The sequence below is a fragment of the Pagrus pagrus genome, assembly GCF_965226575.1.
Source record: "Pagrus pagrus genome assembly, chromosome: 20".
Lineage (NCBI taxonomy): Eukaryota > Metazoa > Chordata > Actinopteri > Spariformes > Sparidae > Pagrus > Pagrus pagrus.
This window is the reverse complement of record NC_140207.1, coordinates 24,161,029-24,180,347: the sequence shown is the minus strand read 5'-3', so window position 1 is coordinate 24,180,347 and position 19,319 is coordinate 24,161,029. Positions and strand designations below refer to the sequence as shown.

The 19,319-nt window shown below is 42.1% G+C and overlaps 1 protein-coding gene across 1 annotated transcript in view; it reads left to right on the top strand.

The window, feature by feature from the left end:
• The window catches only part of reck (reversion-inducing-cysteine-rich protein with kazal motifs), an 83,034-nt gene that overhangs the window by 43,452 nt on the left and 20,263 nt on the right, over window positions 1-19,319 (top strand). Inside the window, exons 8-16 of the mRNA XM_084340359.1 lie at window positions 1,756-1,953; window positions 2,572-2,836; window positions 2,928-3,101; window positions 8,534-8,746; window positions 10,439-10,575; window positions 11,741-11,884; window positions 11,993-12,181; window positions 16,002-16,124; window positions 18,237-18,408. Of these exons, the coding sequence (XP_084196485.1) occupies window positions 1,756-1,953; window positions 2,572-2,836; window positions 2,928-3,101; window positions 8,534-8,746; window positions 10,439-10,575; window positions 11,741-11,884; window positions 11,993-12,181; window positions 16,002-16,124; window positions 18,237-18,408 (1,615 nt within the window). The remainder of the gene's footprint in view (window positions 1-1,755; window positions 1,954-2,571; window positions 2,837-2,927; window positions 3,102-8,533; window positions 8,747-10,438; window positions 10,576-11,740; window positions 11,885-11,992; window positions 12,182-16,001; window positions 16,125-18,236; window positions 18,409-19,319) is intronic.

The following is a 19,319-nucleotide window of genomic DNA, read 5'->3' as shown; positions in this document are numbered from 1 at the left end:
CTCCGTCCAGCCAGTAAATAAATAAACCCCTCAGAACACCGCTATCTTCTTGGACCAGCAGATAGGCTTGTTTGTATTCCTTCTCTGTTGCGCTCTGTTTCTCATTCCTGCACTGTGACACACATACTGTAAAAACACAACATGCACAGATGCACACTCACAGCACCGCCATGTTGTTCGCTTGGCAGGATGTGAGGTCAGTGACTTCCTGTTGAGATGTTTGTCAGTTTGGACTGGATACAACCTACAGTACACGGGTCCAGTCACTGTCAGTGAAACAACATTCAGGACCAAAAAGTAAATGAATGCTTGGACCATCAGAGGCACTGTTAAATGTCTATAAGAATATATTGATAATCAGTCACATATATGTAGTGATCAGCTGTTAACTACAGTACATACATCCATCAATGGCAACATCCACTGTCACTTCATATGTAACGGTAGTTGTTTCAAGCAGTATTGTGTTCTGCATCAGTAAAGACAGGGAACAGTTCAGTGCCATGTCACAGTACAGTATGAGTGAAAGTTATCCTCACTATGTGAGCTTTGACCCAGGAGCCTAATGTCTCTTTGCCTCCCTGCAAGGAAGCTTTAAAGAATAGCTCAACATTTTGGGCTTTTTGGGAAAATTTCACTTTATCACTGTATCACAAGCGTTAGCTGAGGATCGAGGCACTGGTAGATGGATTTTATTACCTTGTGTGGAGCCAGGCTATCTGTTCCCCCCTATTTCTCTCTAGTCTTGCTAAGCTAAGCTAAGCTAAGCTAACTGTCTGCTGGTTGTAGCTTCATCTTCATCATACAAACATGAGAATGGTGTAAATCTGCTCATCGTATTCTCAGCAAGAAAGTGAATAAAAATGTTTCACAACATGTCAGAATATTTCTTTGAGGCCAGCAGAATGTAGCATTTGTAGTTTCACACTGTGGTCCACACCAGTGAATCAGTGACAGTACGGTACAGTGCAGTGTTTTAATACCTGTCTTAGCCGATGATGATGCTAATCATGCTTCCGTTAGGCTGCACTAGTCTTAAATGTGATGTTATCTGACTCAGCATATTGATTGGTATAGACTGCAGTTTCACTGATTCACTTCCTATTCAGAGGGTTGCTATGTGATTACAAATCTATTATCGGTGCATCATGATGCTAATAGACACCTTTTAGTTTTAGCATTTTAGCAAATTAGCCCAACAGAGCATTTTTATGGTTCCTACTGCTTTTACTTCCCAAGACCTGCCTACTGTGCGATGGATTGGTTGCCATGTTGGTTGGGTTAGTTAGGTTGGGCATTAGGAGTGAAACTGATTAGTTTCAGGGTCAGGATATCAGGCTGACCCAATCATAATAAGTTGATGGATGCTTTAAGAAAGAAATATGTATTTTTTAGACTCACACACACATACACACACACACACACACACGCACACACCCACACACACACACACACATACACACACATTCATACACTTAAGCACACATCTGGAACTTGTCCACTGAATAACACTGTTCACACAAAAGCTTTCCACATTAATAGCTTTTCCACCACCTCGATTGTTTTGACATGCAGTTGAATCAATGCTAATGATTGTCGAAAGACGTTGCCACTGCTTCTTGCTGCTCCGCGACCGCCCCAACACACACACACACACACACACACACACACATACAGACACATTTAAAGCTCTTTACCTGATTCCTCACAAATGCCTGTGTGATGTTTGATGTGTGTTTTTGTGTGTTCCTCCAGTGGGCTCCACATGCTGCAGCTATGCAGGACGTCACACCACCTGCAGAGAGTACTGCCAGGCCATCTTCAGGACGGACTCGACCCCCACCGTGTCCCAGATCAACGCAGTCAAAGAGTACTGTCAGAGTCACAGCGCTCAGCTGCTCAGCTGCGTCAGCAACTTCACCAAGTCCTACCCCATACGGAGCCCTATAGACAGTAAGTCCATCTACAGTTTATATTGCCCACATGCAGGAGCACTGGATCCATTCATATAACACATATATTCTTATGATGCCTGGAGTGGGCACTAGGGGGTTTAGGTTTACCATCTCTTCTGTGATATACAGTGTAGTCATGCACAGGTTCTGTTTTTATTCGTCCAGATTTTGAGATATCTGTCTCTGAGCAACTCACTTTCACCTCAACTGCTATTCCACATACAGTGGTTTGCCTGTGGTGTAGATTTTCTCCATTGTTCATCTTTCCTCTCTGATGTCATGTTCTCTCAGTCCACCCTTACTCATGCGATCCATCTTTCACGATTGATTCACTTCACTTGGACAGTAGATGGAGCCTCCTACTGGAAAATGCTGCTCCCCTCAGCTTCAGGGTTGGTTTTAGAATTACCTGGAAACTTGTTAACTAACTTGTTAACTAACTTGTTAAGCTGTGACATCAAACAACTTGTTGGATGCTATTTTCCATGTAGAAACAGGTGTGGGCTACATGGATACAATCTTCTGTTGCAGAATATCTAATTGTCTATGGTGGGAGCCATATGTAATATCATACAGTACATTTTGCATCACTTATCAGTCCATTTGTCCCCTCCAGGTCTGTACTGCTGTGACCGGGCGGAGGCTACCCACTGCCAGGTGGCTTGCCGGCGAATCCTTCGCACCATGAGCACAGAGCATGAGATCATGGAGGGTTTGATCGACGAGTGTGGCTCCCAGCCTCTCCCTCAGGAACCCATGTGGCAGTGCTTTCTGGGCAGTGCCCACCCTCCTTCCCCACCTGAAGTGGAGACCCCCCATCCTGCCAAGATGGACTGTGCCAAGCTGCACTGCTGCTCCAAAGCTAACACCTCACTCTGCAGGTACAGCTCAGTGGAAGCCAGTACATTTATGCTTATATTCTGAGGCCTAGCACATGTTGAGGTGAAATATGTTTGAACTCTGCTCTGACAGGGACATGTGTCAAGAGATCAGCACTAACTGGGGAGGCCAGACATGGCAGGACTTTGACCAGCTGTGTGAGTACAACCTAGTGGAGACGGAGCTCATCAACTGCCTGGCTGATGTCAGAGAGCCCTGCCAGCTGGGCTGCAAGGACCTCGCCTACTGCACCAACTTCAACAACAGGTGAGACTCCTGGATACTCAGCAGGGTTCAATTCATAAAGGCATGCTTCCCTTCTCAGCTCTTCTCTTTATCTGTGCACAGTATTTTAGAAACAATTGAATAACCAGAGCATATTTATATCATATTGTAATAGATGACGTGTGTTTTGATGAGTTACCGAGAGAATTATCAACATAAAAGTTAAAAAGACATTCTTGCAGCTTTCCGGTTGCTCATCTTGACGTCTGCGGATGAAGTGATTAACTGACTGCTGTGATCAGCTGTGTCCTGCTTTTAAAACTCCCGGCTGTGGGTCGCACAATGGTGCACATCCTCAACACCTCCGCCCATGTCACGCAATTGCCGGCACATCGACGCCTTGGATTTACATAGCAATGGAGGTGGTAAAAAGTGTACCCTCCGAGGTGTCATATTGGCGGACCAAAACAGACCCCCAATATGCCGCGGTCTGTCTAAATTCGCGGACCTAGCCGTAAAAAGGACAGCCAAAAGGCGGGTTGCTGTCCAGTATAAAAACAGCTAGTGATGACATTTCAATTATAAATGAAAATAAACCAGTTCTTCAACACAACTGCAACTCCTCAACAGTATTTTGTTAAGAATGTTGTACAGTCTTTACAGCTGCTGTAAGCTAAGGCTAGCACACTTGGATAATATTCAGAAAACGTAGCCTCATTAAATTATTTTTGATTTCACACTCAGTCCTTCGTCATTTCACTTTGCCTCTGAACATCTGTGTGAAAATGCGTCATTTAGAGCCTGAAGGAGAAAGAAAACAAGAAACAGATTGATACTGAACCCAGTCCGACCCTGCAGTTATCAGAACCACAGCATGTTTTACACACTGTCTACAGATGAGGCCAAAGGCCAAATGGAGCAGCTTCAAAGGCTGCGCTGGGAAGTGGCACTAACACACATACATCAAAACCAACTCAAATGTGCTTCACACATACACACAGCAGTCTGCAGGTCACCTGGTGAGTGAGGCAAACACAAAGTCTCACAGCCACTTGATACTGCAGAGCATTGTGGGAAGCCTGGGTCATGACCATGTTTTGCACCTGAGGTCTTATAACACGGGACTCAAATAGATTGGAGTATCAAACATTAACAAGAAGGTCATTCAAAATGTTTACTGTAGAAATATTTGGTATGTGTGTAATTATAACCTATACATTCCTGTGAATTACCATTGGAGTTTGTGAACAAAGTAAGCAGCACTTTATGACCTGCTCACTCTCAGTGTGTCCTGGAGCATTTATTGTCTGTGACTAACCTGGTAACACCAAAAATGTGTTCTAAAACATTACCAACAGGTGTCAGGCAGCACCACGATTAAGGGTTTATTTGAAGACTTGAAACATCGCACAGCAGAGGAGAACTTCACTTTAACCCTGTCTGTGGAAAGGGCTTAATGTCCACACTTATTTAAATACATATCATTTAAAGCAAGTCACAATACTGAAGACAACTGAAAACTGAGTTAAAAACTGTTGAGCCTTCTGTGTTGAGGGTGATGAAAGAATTGACTGAAATGGCTTTTGGACCTAAAACACCTTTAATGTTTATTCATTAATCACAGAAATACTTCACTTTAACTATAAGATACAGAAGCCAGACCAGAACTTCAGGCTACATCATATCACACATACACTTGATTGGATGTGTCTTTATAGCTGAGGAGTCAGTTCTGTACTTTCATATTGAACACTTGTGGTTGACATGATAACTAAAATGATGACAATGTAAAAATCCATACTGATGAACAATAACTCTCAGTAAACAGTGGCACCAGCACTTACTGTCCTGTAACACTTACTGACCTGTAACACTTACTGTCCTGTAACACTTGCTGACCTGTAACACTTGCTGACCTGTAACACTTACTGACCTGTAACACTTACTGTCCTGTAACACTAACTGTCCTGTAACACTAACTGACCTGTAACACTTACTGACCTGTAACACTTACTGTCCTGTAACACTAACTGACCTGTAACACTAACTGTCCTGTAACACTAACTGACCTGTAACACTAACTGTCCTGTAACACTAACTGTCCTGTAACACTAACTGACCTGTAACACTAACTGTCCTGTAACACTAACTGACCTGTAACACTTACTGACCTGTAACACTTACTGTCCTGTAACACTAACTGACCTGTAACACTAACTGACCTGTAACACTTACTGACCTGTAACACTTACTGTCCTGTAACACTAACTGACCTGTAACACTTACTGACCTGTAACACTTACTGTCCTGTAACACTTACTGACCTGTAACACTAACTGACCTGTAACACTTACTGTCCTGTAACACTAACTGACCTGTAACACTTACTGACCTGTAACACTTACTGTCCTGTAACACTTACTGACCTGTAACACTAACTGACCTGTAACACTTACTGACCTGTAACACTAACTGACCTGTAACACTTACTGACCTGTAACACTAACTGACCTGTAACACTTACTGACCTGTAACACTTACTGTCCTGTAACACTAACTGACCTGTAACACTAACTGACCTGTAACACTTACTGACCTGTAACACTTACTGTCCTGTAACACTAACTGACCTGTAACACTTACTGTCCTGTAACACTTACTGTCCTGTAACACTAACTGACCTGTAACACTAACTGACCTGTAACACTTACTGACTGACAGGAGTTTTACTCATACTTTCGTCAACATTAATTATCCTTTAAGAAACTTAAGAGACTTAATCAGCAGTATGGCTCAGGTAAAATAAAGTTTTTCTAATTTTCAGACAAATATGCATTAAAGAAGCATTTAGTAATTCTATAAATAACCAAGACTGACTTGTTAGAGTAACGTTTGACATCTAAAGAGTGTTATCTAAGTGCCATCATTAAGCTGACATAAGAGAGGTAAGCTACAGTTAGAAGCCAATATTATAAGCACTCCAGAAACATTATTTTGTAGTAGAATGTCAAGCTAGCTAAAATCAAGCTAGTTGATGGCCCTGTAAATTCAGATGAAATCTGTTTTTATGGTTTGTCAAATCAAGATATCATTCACCACTGCTGCTGTGACTATAACTGCTGTGGTGTGGATTCCACCAACTTGATTTTTACTATGGGTCCACACCCATAGACTCTGTGAGGATCTTCTTAGGCACAGCAGTGCATGAGATAAATGCTAATGCTAGTATGGATGATCTGAAATTCTAACTTAATGACACTACTAGATGAAAGGTCAGGGACTTTTTTTCAATTCATTAGACTTCTTCCTCTGGGGACCATGTATGTCCAACCAGAGATCTGCTTCACTTGTGACAGCAAAAACTGTAAAAGCTTTATTCTTTTACAATCCCAGAGAAAATGAAACATTCAGATTGCAGGCAATGGCTCAGCCTTCTCTGAGTGAGCAGCGTTATGAGAGTATTACAGACAACAGCTCTCCCTCTGAAGCATTTCAATGTTGTTCAGATGACAAGTGTTCACCCTGAGCTGTCTGTTATTACACAAAGAAAATCATTTGAAAAATTGTGGTTCTAGATCAGGGTGGCATGGAGTCCATGCTGTGGAATTGTGGGATTTGATGTTCAAGCAAACAAACTCTGTGTAAGGCTCTTTGAGTTTCCTTTGATGAGCTCCTGGTGAGCCTTGTATGGTTTCCTTCACCCCTGAGGGGTTCAAACGCTGGGCTGTGTAGCCTGGAGCAGCATGGAAGACAAACAGTGTTGTGGAGGTGGTGGAGCATGGGGATAATAACTGTGTGTGAGCGTCTGTCTTCTTCTGTCTGTGTGGGTGAAAGCCAAACAAAAGTTCCTCAACCTTCAATTAGAAACAACTCATCGAAACCCTGATCAAGAGTACTGTGTCCAAAACTGGATGTTTCACCCTATTTATCACTAAATCACATAGTCATTATTCTTTCATTCATTTCATTTACTAATTGATTCTTTACCTCACTAATGGTTAGTGTATCTGCCCCCTAGAGGTTGTTATGATGCATTGCAGTAAGCGTGAATAGTGAATGCATGGCAGACTTGACAGTAGCTGTAGCCCAATTCAGGAACTGGCTCCTTTACAAGTTCCCTCATAATCAAGTCCTTCCGAGGACCCATAGACTTGGTCTGACCAGAAACATGCATCACAGAGACTGAAGTCATGTTGCATTGGGCAGTATCGTCAGTAGCGCCAGCCCTCAAACAGGCATGTGTTTTCATTCTTATGCTGTAATTGACATGTTTGTGAGACACATTGTGTGACCAAGCAAAGGCAAAAGTGGTCCGACCTGTTCCCCATGGCCACCCTTGAAGTGTTGAAGCTCTATGCGCTCTGATGCAGCACTTCTCCAATCAGAAGCTGCAGATTTTTTACTATACTGTATTTGTCCTGCAGCCTGCAGACAGCAGCAGGGATCTGTTATGCTGATTTAAGTGCATCTGTCTGGGGAGTGTTTCATTAAAGTGTTTATGTTTGAAGCATTATTGTGTTGTTGCTGATCACTGGCTCCAATCCACCATTTATTTTGCTCTTGTTAAAAGTAGAACCTGCAGTAGAATTAGACGTGGTTCTGAGATGACACAGTTTCCACAGAAATGACAAGCATTCGTTTTTTGCGCTGCCTCACACAGACGACCAAATGTACATACAGATGAACAGTAATATGGTCATAGATTGGTTTTGTTCCTCTGAGCATGAGGAGCATACTGTATGTCTCCTGTGGAACTCTGTGAATCCTGATTGTATGTGCTGCAGCAGCTGTGATTCAACTGAGGGGGCTGAAGTCAGGACAGATATTTAACAAGTGTGTCCTAATAACAATCAGCTGATGCCACATTTAGTTTTGGTTTAAGAGGACAACCACTGTTGACCATTTTGGGGTTGAGTCAAGTTAAGGATCCAGGGTTTTACACACACACACACACAGACACACACAAACACAAACATACACAGACACACACACACGCACCCGCGCACGCACACACACACACACACACACACACACACACACACACACACACACACACAAACATACACAGACACACGCACACACACACACACACACACACACACACATGCACACACACGGTTGTTCCAAGGTAAACAAACCATCTACTCATCAGGAGCAAATGGAATGATGGAGCCACACCCAGACCTTCTGGCTGGAACCATCTCTTTAAACCACCAATTAGCTGACTCACTGGAGACCAAACCCACCAATCAGACATCAAACACTCTTCCTGGTGCAGTGGAAGAGGAAAACAATCCTCACATTACCCAGAGGCACTTGAGCTCCCTCTGTTAGACCTGCAGAGCAGACGGCTGCAAGGCTACCTTATTCTGCAGTCAGACAGTGACCACACAATTGTTGCTTTTGTTCCGAGCACAAATTATTTAGATTATTATTATTATTTTTCTTTTATTTCACATTGTCTCTGTCCACAGGCCCACAGAGCTGTTCCGCAGCTGTAATGTCCAGTCAGACCAGGGCGCCATGAACGACATCAAGCTGTGGTCCAATGGGACGATCAAGATGCCCTTCATGCACATACCTGTGCTGGACATCAGGAAGTGTCTGCCGGACATGTGGAAGGCTGTGGCCTGCTCCCTGCAGATCAAACCCTGCCACAGCAAGTCCAGAGGGAGTGTAATATGCAAGTATGTACTAGCATCCTACAAGCAGCAAGACACTACACAGTAGTAACCAGTGGAGTAATCTAAAGCTGACCAATACGCAATTAGTTTTTCATAACAGATGTTTTGGCTTGTCAAACACAAGGTTTATTACTGACATTAGTTGTTCAGACACATCACACACACACACAATCACAAAGTGAAAAGATTACCACCTGACGCTGTCTTGGCTGGTAATTAAAGCCACCAGGAGAGCAGGAGTAGAAGCTCATTATGGACTGTTATAATGTCAGCTTAGAGGCTTTTCTCTGTTGAGTCTTTTTTAGTCCATATTTGTTCATATTTTGGCAAACTGAAACCAATAAAAGTTTTAATAGTTTGATACTGAAGAAAACTGCAACACACAATGAATCTCAGACGAGCTCTGAAAGATAGATTTATGGACTATTGTTCACGTTGGAAATTAGAGTTACTGATATCTGTAGAACTGTAAGTCAGATTGAAAGATTTGTTACCACTCAGAGGAAGTGTGCACGTCACACTGTCTTTACCGGATGTCACTCCCTCCCCCTCCTGGGAGTCTTTTTTGTCCTCACCTCCTGGTTTTATACTGCTGAATGTCCCTGTCCCTCTGTCTCTGTGACAGATCATATCCTGTCATTTCCAAATGGTTAAAATGCCATATGAAGCAATGAGTTCAATCACAGAGGAGCACAGTGAATATTTTAATCACCCTCCCTCTGTTGTCAGAGACGTCATTATCTGCAAGTACACAAAAATACATCATCCCTACAGCACTGTATTGTAATTTGAAAAAAAATGACTGATATGATATGATGACATGATGTAATTTTTTGGGAACCACTGCAATCACCAACAACTGCTAGCTTTAACCCTTTGTGAGGGTTAACTCATTATTTAATGATTTATGACTTATCTCTACATCTTTCCATGTGGCAACATGGTTTTGTGTATCAATGACTTACAAATCTGCTTTCTCCACTTATTTTGAAAAAATCAGGTTAATCTCAAAAGGCCACATGGTACCTACAGAGTTTTCTAAATGTAGATTAAAACCAGCATCAACACGAGCAGCAGAGTTAGACATGATCAGTTGTTGCACTGATGTTCTCTTCAAAAGGCTCATTTAATGCGTTATGTTTGGTGTAATGAGTCTTAATTATTTGTTTTCTTCAGAACTGTCATGGTTGAAAGTGTTCTGGCATTAATGTCTATTTTCTTTCAGTGAGCTATTTTTTCCATAAAGGCACGAGGTGAATTCAGCTCTCCCTCATCAGTACTGAGTGATGACAACATAAAAACATGTACTTGGTATTTGATGGACAGGTGGAGGCCCTGCCCTTGTCTCAGGATCTGCTTTGTCATGTCTGGATGTGTGTGTGTGTGTGTGTGTGTGTGTGTGTGTGTGTGTGTGTGTGTGTGTGTGTGTGTGTGTGTGTGTGTGTGTGTGCGCGTGTGTGTGTGTGAGACGCTACATGTCTTGTTCAGTCATTTGTCAGATTCAACCTTCCTCTCAGGTTCTAATCTCCCACTTGTCTTGAATGACATTACACCATCACACTCTGTCTGCATCCAGCTTCAGGCTGTGTGTTGGCAGAGCCTCCCGTTCTGCAGCCAGCTCGTCTTACACCCCTCTTCACCTTCAAGCAGTGTCACGCAGACTTTTAAGTGTTTCTGTGTCTCTTATCTGCTCAGGTCAGATTGTGTGGACATCCTGACCCAGTGTGGGGACAGGAAACGTTTCCATGAAGGACAAACTGCAGAGAAGATCTGTAGCCAGCTGTCGCCCATTGATGACCCTGAACGCTGCATTCCCCTCCACAGATACCTCTGTGAGTCACGACCAACAGCACATATTCCTCAGGGGGATGTGGGATGTATGTAAAGCTTCAGTGTTGAGCAGCACTCACTCTCTCCTGGAGTGAGTTCAGTTCAATATGGAAATGCCAATAATATAGAGTACATTAACTGGAGAGACACATTTCCATGCTGCTTTCAGCCCAGACCTGCCTGTAAACCAATCTGTAGCCACCAGGGGGCAGAGGAACACAGGCTCAGAGCTGACAGACAACACTCACACTACTTAATCTCATAAGACTGTTTTGGCTAATATTTCAGCAAACAGTTGGCTAATTTTACATTCAGCAGACACAGAGCAAGATCAGCATCCCAGTGGAGTTGTATTTTTACCCACCTGCCTTTCAAATAAATGTGCCTGTCTTCAGTTTGGTGCTGAGCAGGTAGTGTACAGTGATAGTGTTACTGTCTGAAAACAGCCACATGCTGCTTCTGGAAACATGGCTGATGAGAGTGCTGGGACAAAACTATTCAATCAATGTGCCTGATTGGCTTGATGTTTTCCAGTCCAATAACTGCTCAAAATCTGCTTCTTGATAAAAAGAAAGACCCAAATATCATCTCAATATTTAATATTTACAAATAAATTATTTTATCCCCATTCAAGTGAAGTATTGTAGGTGCTAAAGTAGAAGTTAGCCGGCTCGGTCTGCAGAAGTCTCTAGTTCGTGCTCTCTATGGGCCGAACAACACAGAAGATTGGGTATTTCCTACCTGGGAAGTTGAGCTTTTTTGGCTTCAAAGCTCCACTGAGCAGCTTTCATAGAAATGAACAGGGCTTAGTCTCCAACACTGTGTCCTGATTTAATGTAATGTCCTTGGGGAGTACGCATGCATCACATGCTATCAAAAAGCTGCAACACAAATGGTCCAGTTGAATGGAAAACCACCTTATCTAGCACCTCTGGTCTTACACAAGTTATTATCTGCCTTTTAAACAAATATTGTGCCATTTCTAAACAGAGTAACAGTACACATAGCACATTTAGAGGAATAATGATTTATTTTGAAACACAACTAATGCAGTACAGGGAGTACACATGTTTACATTGTCACCAGAAAATACTACTGAATCTTATCTGACAGCCATGTTTAATCCTGCTGTACATTTCCATATCCGGGCCTCATATTGCCCTCCAGCCCCCAGTCCCATAGGCCCCAATGTCGTTGAGGAGGTCATCCATCCATGCAACCCCAACCCCTGCCCCAGCAACCACTTATGTCAGGTGAACAGGAAAGGCTGCCTTGATGAACTCAACTGTCAGCCATACCTCTGTGTGCCAGGTACGACCAACTCCTACCACAGTTCACAGATTCACTGTGTTTGCTCTACAGTCTAAAAACTGCATTATGGTAGTCATTCTGGGTGTGTGTGTATGTGTGTGTGTTCAGGCTGTAAACTGGGTGAGGCCTCTGAGTTTCTGGTGCAGCAGGACGCTCGTATCCAGGTGCCAACTCGTACTGGTCCTACTGGGTGCTATGAGGTGTGCAGCTGTGGTCCGAGTGGACGTCTGGAGAACTGCGTGGAGATGCCCTGTGTGGACACCAACAAGCCCTGCATCGTAGGAGGACAGAGGAAGAGTAAGACCTCCTTCATGACCACATACCTTAAAGACAGAGTTCTTAAAAAGTTTTAGATACGGCAGAATTAGTCTCAAGAACTTCATTCATTAAGTGAACCTCCTGGTTGTGTGTGAGGATGGCACTGATGAAAAGGTTATGCCACCACTGGTCTACCGACGTGCCTGTAGGACCCTCACAAAATAGGTCATTAGATTCATCACTTCCTGTGGAGAGGAGAATTACATTTGGACAAGTGTGATTTATCTACAGCGTTTCAATTAGAGCAGTGGAGCACAGTGCCGAGTCAAACTGTCCCAAGCTAATATGAGTGTCCATTACTGGTTTAAGTGCACCGAGTTGTGCCGAGCCGGGCCCAAGATGAACCGTGTCTGCCCCCGGATGACAGACAGGATGACAGACAGGATGACAGACAGGATTACAGACAGGATGACAGACAGGAGGACATACAGGGTGACAGACAAGAGGACAGACAGGATGACAGACAGGAGGACATACAGGGTGACAGACAGGATGACAGACAGGATTACAGACAGGATGACAGACAGGAGGACATACAGGGTGACAGACAAGAGGACAGACAGGATGACAGACAGGAGAACAGACAGGAGGACAGACAGGATGACAGACAGAGCTCTACATATGATACATATGAGCTGGCAGCCATTGCTGTGAAGAAGATAACAGTCAGAGGCACAAATCAGAGTCTGCAGCAAATTCAAAACCTGACGCTATGTATATATACATATATATATACAGTATATACATATAAATTAATCCACAACTGACCCATAATCCAAATCTGAATTCATTAAATCTGTAGATTGTATTTGCACATGATGGAATGTGACTGGTGCAACCTGAACTACTGTACTAAGAACTTAACGCACAAACTCTTCAAGTTGCAGTTACAGTATGTTTAAATGTCAAGGCTTGTTTTAAATCTTATGTCTTGAGCTTGCAGATAACTCATCTACTTGTTTTTTTTAATCACCAGACTTAGAGCCTAAAAAAGTCTTCAGAGTGATCCAGTCTCAGTCTGAGAGCAGTAATACATGAGTGAAGATGAAGGCTATGTTAACCCTTACTGTATGCACAGCATTTACATAATTATAGCATCACAAATTATCATTAGAGTGGAAGTTTTTATGAGAAGAAAAATGATTCCAATAAATCCAGGTGAAACTGGTGCAGTATGAGTTGATTTGGTTCTGTAGTGACTCGGTTGGCGGGGATCATCATGCTGACTGCCACAGTGTTATTTTTTAAACTGCCAGCGGGGGGCAATAAAGAGAAATCTTTCAAAACCTTCACCTAGGGCCTTTAACATGTTATCATCAGTGCACTTGCACTTAATCCTTCCTGCAGCTCACAGGTTTAATATCTCTTCTAACTGTGCTTCATGTTTGTTTTCGCCTGCACTTCTGAGGAGGACCGAGCTGCTCTGCTCTTATTGTAGACAGATGTTTGCTTTGAATTGGACACACACTGTTCTGTTTTGTGAAGAGCCGAACTCCATTTAAAAGTCTGGCAATTTAATGTGCTGTTGCCTAACAGCGGGGAAGGACACATCGCAGAATATGACTTACCTTTTCTGAATCTGCAAGAGCCTCGCTTCAGATCAGCAGGCTGATATTTTACCAAGGTGTTCACATTTCAGTGAAATCACTGAAATGGTGGACCTGTTCTTAGCAGGTGTGAGAGAGACTTTAATAATAACAATAATAGTAATAATAATAATAATACATTTTATTTGAATAGCGCTTTTCATGAGACTCAAAGACACTTTACATGTTAACATAAAAGCAATACACTCGAAACAAATATTATAAAAGCAACACTCTACAAGCAAATCTAAAAACATACATCACACAACATTTACACATTGTGAAGCTGATTGCTCTGCAGTCATACTGTTGACTGTTAACAGCAGTTGAAGACGTGTTGCGAGGAGCACATTTTTGCTTTGAATGCTGTGAAGCTTTTGTAGCCTGTCGTCATCAACCTCCAAAACACATGATGGAATGTGAGAAACAGTCATTTTGTGAAGGAAGAGCTGCTTGCTGGAGGAGGAGTGTGCTCAATTGAAATGTAGATCTTGATAATTGTGAACATGTGAAGACCTTCCTAAAATATCAGATATTAATATTTTCATCAGACTAGCAGATTATAACAACTGAACCTACTCCATGACAACTGAACAAACACCAATCACTAATAAAGGCAGTGAAAAGAAAAGCCCAGCAGGTGGATCTTTAGTTAAGATTAATTTACTAAACAATACTAACATTAGCAAGATAAAAATATTCTGTTCATCCTCAGCTGAGTTCTGTAAACACAGTCAGAGGTTTGATTTGTTCATGTTGGGGATGCTATCTTGAATGAAGTGCATCATGTGATGGTATGGTATGACACTGCCATGGCACTGTGGTGACACACGTTTTTACTGCACATGCACAGTAGTTAATTTACTATAAAACTCTTAACAATGGTGCAACAGCTTGAGAGACATGTGTTTGCTTTTTTTTGTACAGACTGATATCAGTCGTATGTCTGTGTGTTAAATACAGAGTTAAAGTCAACGTATAGCTTAGTTTCTTACAACCACTGAAAGCAAGGCGACAGCTAGCCTTGCTCTGTCTTTCCCCTTGATTTCAGTCTTCATGCTAAGCTAAACTCTGGCTCTTAAATACAGAAACATTTAAACATCCTGTGACTGTGAAATTAAATCTTGCCAAAATCTCTCATGAAGCAGAGTACACTTTAGAAATTGTATGACAAATTCCCTGCATGTAGAACCAAGTCAGCTGGATGAGAATTACCAGGATCATTGTAGCTTGTTGAGGTCACATTATCCTGGATAAGCTGCAGTGGTAAGCTGCTTCTACAGTCAACCAGAGAAGTTTACAGTGTGTGTCTGCCACACACTCCTTATTTGCATTCAGTTAGCCTAATGCATTCATGTTGTTTCCTTTATATCACTTATCTTCTTGTTTCACATAATACAAGCACTAAATAAGAACTCTTTAAAAAGCTATCTTCCTCTGATGGATCATGAGAAATGGTGGGAGGTTGGCTCTCTGGTACAAATATTTCAGAGGCTCATCCAGATTTTTAAATGGATGAATTTTTAATATCATAGAGAAGAATTACAGCCAGCAGGACAGTAATGGTAGTAATCAATCACTGTTCCCATGCAGGAAAGAGAAATTAAAAATCATTGGTGACACCAATAACAAGTCATAAGTCAAATACTGATCATATTCAGACTGGTGGTTATCATTCATGCTCTTTCTTGTTTATTTATCTGGAGATATTCTTTGTTTTTAAGAGCACTCACTGATTCATCATACCATACCTACAAAAATGAGGGATACATGATTAACTCCCCTGCCCAGTTCATGTCAGTTCAGCTCATCTGCAGAGCAGGTGCCCGACACTGAACTCTTATGTTTTACCCTCAGCTGCGATTTGAAGGATTTGAAACGTGCTCATAGTTCAGTTATAAAATCCTGGCGCACCACAGAGCGTCCCTCCTGCCGGGCAGCTCAAAGCGCTGTCAGACAGCCACAGTAGAAAGGTTTCACCAGCACCTGGTGTGACTGTAGTTTAGCTGACTTCACTGACAGAAAGCTTCAGAGCAGATAACAGACGTGAGTTGTGTTGTCCTGCCTTGCTTGCCCCCTCTTCCCATCAACTCCACCCCCATCACAGTTTTGTTGTGAGCCCAATGTTTCCTCATATCACCGTTTACACATAAATCACTGCATCCTAAATACAGTGATATGTTCTTCATGTGTGTGTTGTTTGTTACCACCAGGCCACGGGACATCTTTCAAGATTGATTGTCACACCTGTTCCTGCTTCGCCGGTGACACCATCTGCTCCACCAGGGAATGTCTCAGCTACGACAGCTCTGATGAGGACCGCCGACACTTCACAGGTCCGTGTGTGTCTGTGTTTGTTTGTCACGTGCCATGTGTGCACCTGTCTTTCAACAATGTAATGGTTTAAACAGGGTTAGGTCATTTCAGATAAGGTTGGTCAACCAGTGGAAGGGTCGAGGTTGCTTCTGATTGTGTAAGAGATAACATTCAAACACATGGTTGCAGTGATATGTTGTCATGTTGTGACTCAGAGCCGAACTGAACATTTCTAAAATGAAGCTGTCAGTTGCTGGGCTGATTGGCTGTGAGGTGAGAGGTAGATTTGTGTTTTGCTCTGATTGGTGACTGAGGTGTCTTTTCAGGAAGCAGTGTTCATTTTGGTCCATGATTTTTATTTAATGGTGTTTGTTAGGTAGATTAGCTTTAGCCAAATTTGAGTCATTTGATTATTGTTGGTTTTAAGAAAAACAAAAATATATTTTGTTTGTTTCGTTTATGATGTTTTCGTCTCATTTTTGTTGTGCGGTTTTAAGTTGTCTAATAATTTTGAGGCAACAGCTGTCGCCATCTTTGTTGTGTGCAGATACCATGGTTACTGGTGATGTTCTTGTCCGTCGTGAGGTTGGCTGAAAAGAAATGCTGCTGACTTGTTTCTCTACACTGTCCGTGTGACTCTGCTCTGCAGAACAGACCGATTCTCCTCAGTTAAACCATCATCATCATAATAGATTCTGTCTCTGTTGTTCCTGCTCAGCTAGCATTACCACAGCTACCTGCTGTGTGCACTGCTGAGCAGCTGATCATCCAGAAGCTAATGCACTACAATACTGTTCAGTGTCTGGGTTGAACTTGAGAGGAGAAACTTAAACAACAGGTAATGTATTGATATTTGTAGAGAAAGACTGAGATGGTTGACCATCAACATGAACCTTGGAACTTCCTCATTCCCTCTGACAGCAACATGACAGATAGCTGACTGACAGTTGTGCTGCCGGAATGTTTTTTGGACTTTGTCCCAGTTGTTTTGTTGCTGCTTCTTGTCTCACTCTCAGTGAATTGTTAATACATTTTAGACCAAAAATCTGTATTTTCGTCAGATAACATTAGTGACAGACAGAATGTTACTGAATCCAAGAAGCTTCTTAAACAGTAGTGCAGCAGGTCATGCAGTTAAATCATGTTCTGAACAAGGGGTTTTATTGTTTGAATAGGTAGGAGCTACAGTGATCTACATGCAGGTTGTTCAATAAGACTTAAGACATTAACAACAGTAACTAGTTTAATTGTTCATCTTTTGTATTTATAGTTTTTGATTTTTTCTAAAGATGACTTTTTATTTAGTTCTAGTCTCATTTTTGTTGTGAAAAAGGTCATCTATATATTTTGGGTCATAGTTTTTGTAAATCATATTATCTCAGCAGTTATCAAAGACATTTGTTGAGTGCTTGTTTCTGACTAATTGTAAAGCTGCATTGATCTAATTGCCTTTTTGTGGCCCTTTTTCATGCTATTTTTCATGGATCTATCTATGTGGAAAGATGACTCTCCTGTTCTTAATCCAGCCTGTGCAGCTCTGATTGGACACATTCTCTCTCATTAGATCTGAAGTTGATTGCACAACAAAGGCTCTGTTTGAATCTTTAAATTAATCTGAATGGTTGGACAGAGGCCTGGATCCAACCTTTGCCACACCAGCAGTGCTGATTATTGCACAGAAATCTTCCTTTACTTACTCAAGTTTATCACAACATTGGTCATATTTTCACAGCTCTGGTCATTGGTATCAGTCGTTGGTGTAATCACCAAAGTAATCACAGAGAACTGGAAACTCGTCAATATCACCAGAATAGGTCCCAAGGTATCAGAAAATGACCAGATCTGCATGAAAACCCACAATGTGCTGGTTGAATACAATTTTATCATAACCATCACAGCCAATGACCAGAGCTATGTAAATTAGACCCAAGATGTAATAACCAGTACATTTCCTTTAAAGCTGAAGATGTATTATTGTAGCGTCACTGGCCACTGCTACACTGTAAATTGGTGCTTACAGTGACCCAGGTCATCGTGTCTACTGTTATCATTCCATAACTATTAATGCCATGAATTCTTTCCTCCCTCATACTATTTGTCCTCTCCCTCCATGCCTCCCTGCCCTCCTGCAGGTCTTCCCTGTAGTTGTCCGGACCGCTTCGTACCAGTATGTGCCTCGAATGGGCGGACCTATCCCAGTGCCTGTGTGGCTCGCTGTATGGGATTCAAGGACCATCAGTTTGTCTACGGCCTGTGCCGCCTCAGTAACCCTTGCACCAACAAACCCTGCCAGAGGAACCAGAGGTAGGTTTGTGTTTTCAGTCAGTGTAGCTGCTGATAACAACAAGCACCAATAATAAGGAGAAGCTCAGTTTGTGTCCCATCTGACTGACAGACAGGTTGTTGTTTCAGGTGGCTGTGGTTCTGGTAAGGGGCGTTTGAGGCCCTTATCAGCATGGGTTTGTTATTCTATTTCATTTACATATCATCATCATCCCCCACATGCACCCATAGGCTCTGACCCCTTACCCATGGTCAAAATGCTGTGTCCATAGCTTTTCTACCCTGACAGTAACACAGATCTGACATGTATAATGACAACTGGTAATTGAAGTTTTCTGATTCTCTCATAAGCTTAACTACAGAGGTCTTTCTTTGAAGCAAGCTTATATAAAGACAGCTCTCATTTCCTAACTTTCCTGTTTTGAGGATTCAGGCTGGGTTTGTTTTAATCTGATTCAAACGTAGTTTAGTCTAAATTAAGTGGCAGCAAACTCTAAAACTATCTTACAATGAAGAAAGATTTCATTTAGACCTTTTTTTGTTAAGTCTTTACTCTAAACCTAGATTAAAGTTAATGCTGTTAAACTTTAAAATACAGTTTAAACTGTGAACCATTATCACCTTTAACTTACACTTAGATTGACAGCCTTTTGTGATGGATTCAACTCTGTTGAATTTCATGATTTTGCTGAATTTTTATAGAAATACTGGTTGTGGAGCTGAACAGAAAGATTCCCTTGTTACAGCGGGTGAATGGGAACCTGTTTGGCCTTCACAGCTCCACTTCCTGCACTGATGTTTCACATTAAATCCTTTCAAGCACATCAGAGGACACAATCGCTCACACTGCTGGGTGTCAATTAAAGGTTCCCTGTGTACCCACAGTTTTCTTGTCAACAAACACAGCTGCTATCACATTAATGTTGTGTTAC